This window comes from Gavialis gangeticus, unplaced genomic scaffold (genome assembly GCF_001723915.1).
Source record: "Gavialis gangeticus isolate Ggan-Ray unplaced genomic scaffold, GavGan_comp1, whole genome shotgun sequence".
In the NCBI taxonomy this organism is placed as follows: domain Eukaryota; kingdom Metazoa; phylum Chordata; order Crocodylia; family Gavialidae; genus Gavialis; species Gavialis gangeticus.
Window position 1 is genome coordinate 31,576,800 of NW_017728995.1, and position 7,514 is coordinate 31,584,313.

Consider the following 7,514-nt stretch of genomic DNA (forward strand, 5'->3'; position numbering starts at 1 on the left):
TCATCTGATAGTCTGGAGAGGGGTGAAGCAGGCAGTATTGACAGGTCTTCTTAGCATGGCCTTGAGGCAGGGGAGCCGGAGAGGCAGTGGGGCCCCAATGGTGGAGGGGGAGGTCTGCTGCTGTGCTCTGAGTTCTGGTCTCTCGCCCCTGCAGGGTCCTGGACTCTTTTGATGCGGTGCCTGGCCACCTGACTGAAGACCTCCACCTCTACTCCCTCAACGACCTGAGCGCCACCAAGAAGGGGGAGCTTGTTCCCCGCCTGACGGAGCTCGTGAAGGCTGGGGCTCTGCATGTCGAGAGATGCATGGTAGGTTGCTCTCTGCACTGGCATGTGGGGGGGGGCAGCTCTGAGATGGACCAGAAGCAGGAAGGAACTTTCTAGCCCTTATGGGGAGAAGCCTCAGGGTTTGAATCCTGCCTTTTCCACCCAGGTGCATGGGAAATGTTCAGGGTGTTCCCCCGTTGGTCTCCACCATCACGGTGCAGCCCATAGACCCTCTCCCAGCTCTTCCTGTTTGATTTAGAACAGTGACATAAAACCTGATTTGGATGTGGAGAGGAGAGAAGCTGGGAGAGCAGGAGGGAAGGCCTGGGAGATGGATCCCAGCAGACATCAAGGCGCAACATTCACCTACATCTCCTCTCCAGGCCTGGCTGCACCACACAAGAATGCAGAAGGGAGCTGGCTACAGCACCATACCCTAACATGCCCAAACCCTGCTGCATCTCTTAGTGCAGACAGCCCCTCAGTGTGCAGTGGGGCCATGTTTCCCCCCTGGTGACTTCACCTGGAGCACAGCTTAGGATCGCAGGGCTATCTGAGATCCTGGGTACGCTCAAGATGGAGCAGGGTTTGAGCTGAGTCTTTGAGAGCATTCTAGCCAGGTCCTCCATGCTGTAATGGCTAACTAGCCAGGACCTGAATTTTCTGTGATTCTGGTGGTTTCCTTAGTGTTCTTAGTTCCCGATAAATCTTGAGTTTCAGCTGCCAGGACCATGGCCTGTTCTAACAGGGGAGGAATGGGATCTGGAGACCATTATCACACACATGGGGGAACCGCAGAAGTTACTTTTCCCACCCAAAGCTCTTTGCAGGCAGGCTGCTCTTTTGATGAAGCACAGAGTCTTTTCAGGAAGTCGAAAGAGAACAGATGCAACTAGGTGACTCTGAGTTTAGCAGCAGGGAGTGTGTAGCCTAGGGTGGGTGCATTTATGCCATAGCTGTTGGGAACCACAGCTTAGCATTTGCAGAACACTAGGGGCAACACATGTGCTGGGCAAGATGCAGTCCCTGCCGCGAGGAGCTGGCTGGTGTGGATGTGGCCTGATGGCCATGGAGTAGCTTACCCTAGATCTGGCTCTAAGGAGCAGATGCACAGCTGGCTTTCCCTAGCTGGCTGCTGGCAGGAGGTGCCATGATATGTGCCTACAGTAGAGATGTCGTGTCCCCACTCCACAAGAGCTAGTGAATGCCCAGCTCCTGTGTGCCTCCGCCCAGCCACTGCTGTGTTGTAATGGGCTGCCCATTTCCACTGCCTTGTTGTACAGCTTCTCGAGTAGTAGTGTCTCCTGTGCTGCATGAGTGACGACACCGTGTCACAGCCAGAGAGGAGGGCCAGCTCTTGGCATGGGGATGAGCAGGCACAGAGGTTGTCCCAGGGGCTGGCATCGTCCCCACACTGGAACCAGTCTTCTGGTTCCAGGCTGCCTCTGCTCCCTCTGCCTTCATTGTGGCCAGGAAACCCTGGTGTGTTCATCTGCTTCCCTAACCGCTGTGCCCTCTTGTCCTTGCAGCTGTGTCAAGCCAAAGGCTTCATCTGTGAGTTCTGCCAGAACGAGGATGACATCATCTTCCCCTTCGAGCTGAACAAGTGCAGGACATGCGAAGGTGAGAGGCCAGCCAGGACTCTGAGGACCTGAACGCCGGGGTGGGGCTGCTTGCACCCTCAGGGACTGACCAGGGGTGCACCCAGCTGGGGCTGAAGCTGCCTTGAACCACAACTGCCCTCTGTCTGCAGCAGGTTTAAGAAGTGTCCTGTCACCAAGATGGCAGGTGCTGCGGAGCTGCTGTCTCTAACTGGTTGGCACGTGGCCTTTCATTTTGGCCAGAACCCTCCAGTGGCAACTACAGACCTCTGCCAGCTCTCTGCAATGAGCATCCCAGAGAGCCAGACCCCTGTGTATGCCACCCACTGCAGAGGCACTGTAGGACAGCTGCCCTCACATGCTCACGTAAAGTCCAGCAGGGCACTAACTGCAGGGCGTGGATTTGCTGCTGCTGTGGCTGAGGGGCCGGCATGCCATGCTGCTATAATTGGCAGCCAGGGAGCTTAGGGACCAGGGTGGCTTTGTGCTGTGCAGCCAGCCTGAAAACATCTTACTAAGGCCAGCGAGGGCGGTAAGTGGGAACTTTGTCCATGTTGGTCTGTGCTGATGACCACACTGTGTCTCTCTATCTCAGCACCAGTCTCTTAGGCTGTCCAAACCAGTCTGGGCCACCAGTCAGCACAACAGTCTTAGCGTGCTTGTGTTTGTCATGGAGATACTCCCACTGCTGCCTTAGTAGTGTAGGACCTGGGATGTCACCAAAGCACAGCATGCCTGCCTGGTCCCTTGTCCTGGGGGGATGTACCCCCAGCCGCAGTGCTGGCAGTGTGTTTTGCATGCTCACATCAGGGCACAGGGAGAATCGCGCAGGAGCTGTGTAGAGAAGCCCTGAAGCTGCCTCACTAGGGTGTGGAGTGTAGGGCTAGGATTGCCCCTTGCACTGGGGTGGGGAGGCCATGCAGCAGGAGACCTGGGATGGAGGTGACAGTGGGGGAGAAAGGTAGGTGCAGTCTGTGTGGCCTGGCTTCCCTGCCCCAGCCCGTGGCTCACAGCTTGTCTTTGCCCATCTCCCCCTGCAGAGTGCAAGGCCTGCTACCACAAATCCTGCTTCAAGGTGGGGCCCTGCCCCAAGTGTGAGCGGCTCCAGGCCCGGAGGGAGCTGCTGACCAAGCAGAGCTTGGAGTCATGCACCTCGGACTGTGAGGAGGAGCCGGAGCTGGAGCCGCGGGAGGCAGCAGCCGCTACGTGAGGAGGGAGCGGAGCCGGCAGGCACACAGGGCCTCCAGCTGCAGGGACCGACTGACAGATTGGAACTGACTCACTGTGCTGCCCCGTGGGGCTGAGACACGGGGACCTCAAGCACCAGCCCCCAGTGCTGGCGGGACCAACTCTGCCTCACGGGCAGTGTTGCTCTTCTCCATGGGTCGTGGTCCAGTAGATGGATGGGGGGCGTTGTTCCAGGTGCTGGCAAGTCCCAGCCTTGCCCCATGTGCAACCTGGGCCTCAGTGAGGGAGTGACAACCCCACACCTCCTCCCTGTTAACCCTCAGGCAGCAGTTTCTACCCAGGGGCAGGGGCCTGTCTTGACTCCATGTGCTGCTGGACGGGCTGCGCCTCAGGGCTTTGCTGAGGCCTCTCTGCTGCCCTCCCCTCCCCTCCCCTCCGCTGCTGTGGATTTTCTTCACAAGAACCTTCCTTACCACTGGGATGCTGTGAACAGTGCCTCAGCCAGTCTGCAGCCACTGCTTTTGACTTCTGAGACTCTCCCCTGCTAAGGACCTGTCTGTGGCATGGGGCCTTCCTAGCAGCGACCTTTCCCTGCTGGTTATCCCGGGGCAGGTCTGAGCCAGCTGCAGGCTCCGTGTCGGGATTAGCTGGCTCCTCCAGAGCTGTTTGGCTCCTCGCGACGTGCCTGGGCTATAGCGGGACGAGAGGGGCTGGGCTCCCAAAGGATGGCAGGGGGCAGGGCCCATCTGCTGCTTCGGAGATTCCCCTCACTGCCCAGGGTGTTGGCAGGCTGCTCTGGGGGTGAGGAGCTGTGTGGACCCAGGCGAGGGAATATGGGGAAGTTTGTGTGGGTGGGCTGAGCTGCTGTGTCCCTCCAGACAAGAAGCCTTCTGGGTCCCCATCTGGGCTCTCACCGGGGGATCGGGGTCAGCCAGTACACAAACCCCAGGTGCCAGCTTCCTGCTCTCCCCCAGCTCGGCCCTCTCCAGAGAGTCCGGGCAGGAGGAACTATGCCTGCTGTGGGGCCAGCCCCACGTGGAAGCAGCCCAATGTTGCATGGCATGTGGAGATGGTGTCAGGACGGTGTGGGGGTGAATTGTGTACACCCCCTCCTCTCCCTACCACAGCCGTGAGGGCATTGCTTCTTGCTGCGCTGGGGCAGTCTGGCAGGATGGCCACAGTGCCAGGCAGCGGAGGTGCACCCCAGCTGGTCCCTGACCCCATCACTGAGATCTGAACCCAGCTCCAGGCCTCCACCCTGGTGCTGCGCTCCCTCCACCCTGGCTGCCCTCATGGGCACATGGGGCTGTTAGCAGCATCTCTCCAGGGACAGTGAACAGGACCAGCTGCCCACCACCCTCCAGAGCCTGCATCTTCAGCTGCAGTGCCGCCGTCCTGTCCTCTTCTCTCAGCCTCGTTCGCTGGGTCATTTTAATTGTCCTGATCTTAGATTTAAGTTTATGATTATTTTTTACCACAGTTCATTGGGAACAGGGCATCTTTTAATGACCTGTTCCCATTGAATCTCACCGTCCAGCACAGAGGTGCATCTCCTGGGGTTAGCGTAGCTGTCCTGTCCAGCACAGACCTGTACGGGGCTTACTACCGCCAGTCTGTGAGCCACAGGCTCCAGGTATAGATGTCCCTATTTTTGTCGCTGCCTGTGCTGGGTGTATGCCCAGAACCAGCCTTGACCAGCTGGAAAGCCCCCAGCACTGGAGGTCTGGAGCTGGGATGGGGGGAGATGAAATGCGTTCCTACTGCCGCTTGTTTGCTCCTCCCTACAACAGCTCTGCTCTGTACAGGCCTGGAGAGACAGCTCGTGGCTGCGTGCGTCTCATGGGGGTATCTGCACGGCAGCAGGGAGCTCGGGCCTTGGGCATTGAGCAGGGTGATTGTGCACGTGATGGAGGTGGGGGGTTGCTGTGTCGTCTGGAAGTGTTGGGGCAGGGCAAGATCTGTGGGACTGCCCTGGCTGTGCAGCTAGTGCTTTGGGCTGAGGTCCCTGTCCTGCAGGCTCAGCTCCTTGGGCAGTGGTGGCACATCCCTGGGTGGGAAGGCAGGCTGAAAGTAGCTGTGAAGGACAGAGGCTGGTGCATTCTCTTGGGGCAGGGGAAGGCTGGCTGTGTGGCTGCTTTGGCTTGAAAGAGAGGAAATTGAGAAGGGAACCCCCCAATTCCATGGCCATGGGCCAGTTGCTTTGCTCCCTGCATCCGGCAGCATTGTCCCCCTGGAGTGATTGAACTAGAGCTCCAGTGCCCCATCCAGCTGCAGCCTGGCAGGCAGGGGATGCTCTTGCAGGGAGGGCAGACGAGCTGGGTCAATGCTGTGCTTGGGCTGGACACAGCAGGGGGTCATACAGGGCTCTGGGTGCCCTGATGCATCCATATGGGCACGCAGTGACAGCGGGGTGTTTCCTGCACAGGTCCATGGGGTGGAGAGAGGGGCCCAAGTGAGAGTTAAAACACAAGAGGGAAGGCCTTAGAGTAGCACCAATGCCCCCTTGCCAACCAAACAGCTGCGATGCTACCGTCTGGGGTCCTCAGCGCAGCCTGAAACTGCCCCCTCGCATGCGCCTGGCTGGGAACTGACTTCTGCACAAGCTGCTCACGCTCGGCTCTGAACACCCAGCCCCGGGGGCCTCGCAGCAGCCATCAGCAGTTAGGCCCCAGCTCCATTGGCCACCGGTGCCCAGGAGTTGCCTCTGCTCTCATGCTCTAAGCAGAGCTGCTGACAGCCACCCGGGTCTGGCCACCCAGAAGCTCTGGATGGTGATGCTGTCCCACAGACTCTGCCACGCGGTGACTCGCCCTCCCACAGACACCGACAGCTCCTCTGGCAGCAGCCTCGCCTGAGCCGAACCTTGCACTACTGGCCAGCTCGGTTAGGGCCGAGCCCGTGGATGAGCTGTGCCAGCTCAGACGATGTCCCTCCAAAACTTGTTCGAAGCACTTTAATCCTTTGAGGCGCTGCTGGGGTGACTAAGCCTCTCGACGGCCATTTCTAGAAGCACTGATTACCGTCCGACACAGTGAATGGATCTGGGGTGTTTCCCCCTTCCCCTCCCTTGATGATAGGGATTTCTGGAAGAGGGGTTTTTCTGGACACAGTGGAGGGTCTTACAATTATGCACAACACTAATGAAGCTGTTACTGACCCGTTTGCCAAGGTAGGACAGTACTTACTCCTACATGTAACACTGCCTGTTGTGAGTTGGCGCATTGGATTCATGCGCGTAGGGAGAAGGGTGGTGCTGTGCTGTACACTGGGTAGAATTGGATTGCTGCCCACTATGGTACCACATGACCTACCTTTGACCATGCCATCCCTAATAAACTAAGTTAATGAAAAACACGGGTGGCTGGCCTGCTTTGCCTGGTGCAGTGTTGGCGTGAACAGTTACGGCTGGGAGAAAGCAGCCAAGTGTTTTAATTTTACTTCCAAGAAATGGGGAATTGCAGAGCTGAGGTCCTCCACAGCCACAGGCACGTGTCTCTGTGGCATCGGCAACCCGGTGGTAGCTGGGTGGAGAAACCAAAGCAAACCATACGCAATAGTTTTAGTTAAGCAGGACTGGGCTTGTTAGCTGTACAGATGGATGAGTCCCAGAGCAAGCCCCAAGCAACAGGGAAAGGTGTTGCCAATTTAGGGAATAGGCTTAAGCATGACAGCCCCCTTCCATCCCCCCTGGTGCTATATAGCAAAGCACAAGCTGCTTAGTGCTTACAGGGGCATCTTTGGCTTGGCCATTCCCACAGCTGTGACATTGGTGCTAACTCAGCCAACATGTCCCAACCCTGCCTTAGCCAGGGCATGGATGTAATGGGAGCAAATGCCCCGAGTTGGCAGCTGCTGCTGGACGGAACAGAGCCCCGGAGAACAAGGCTGATGGCCAGAGAGGGGATGACCCTGCTCTCCCTCAATGTGAAGGACGATGTTAATGCAGAAGCACTTGGGTGCAAACAGGCCACGAATTCATGTCGCTGGAAGTGGAGAAGACCCTCCGAGTGAGATGAAGCACACTCAGAGGAGGGGGGCGGGGATCATCCAAGGTGGGATCTGCCCAAACCATGCCCTCCAGCCCTGCAGACGCACACATGCGCCGTACGGTTGTGGCCTGTGCTATGCGGCCAGCTTTACCACTAGCTGCCTGGAGCTGCACCCCAACATCACTGCCCACCTGTCCCTTATGGGAGCATTTCTTATGCTGCTGGAGGTGTCCTGGCCTTAGCCTCAGCTCCACCTCCCACCCACTTCCACTCTCAGCAACCCCATTCACTGCTCCACAAACACCTACATGCAAGACCGATGGCAAAGGTTACTGCAGGAGGGCGTGGGAAGCACTGTCCAAATTCATGGACAACATCAAATTATGGGGCAAAGTAAACATGCTGGAGGGCAAGGAATGGATTCAGGTGAATTTGGACAGGTTGGGAATGTGGGCAGAACAGAATAGGAT

At 57.7% G+C, this 7,514-nt stretch overlaps 1 protein-coding gene across 4 annotated transcripts in view; it reads left to right on the forward strand.

Moving 5' to 3' along the window:
* RUBCN (RUN and cysteine rich domain containing beclin 1 interacting protein) overlaps positions 1-6,409 on the forward strand; it is a 62,665-nt gene extending 56,256 nt beyond the window's left edge. For all 4 annotated transcript variants that reach the window (XM_019503442.1, XM_019503444.1, XM_019503443.1 and 1 more), the window contains 3 exons: positions 155-308; positions 1,796-1,889; positions 2,908-6,409. In XM_019503442.1, the coding sequence (XP_019358987.1) occupies positions 155-308; positions 1,796-1,889; positions 2,908-3,077 (418 nt within the window). In that variant the 3' untranslated portion in view covers positions 3,078-6,409. The remainder of the gene's footprint in view (positions 1-154; positions 309-1,795; positions 1,890-2,907) is intronic.
* Positions 6,410-7,514: the final 1,105 nt, after the last annotated feature.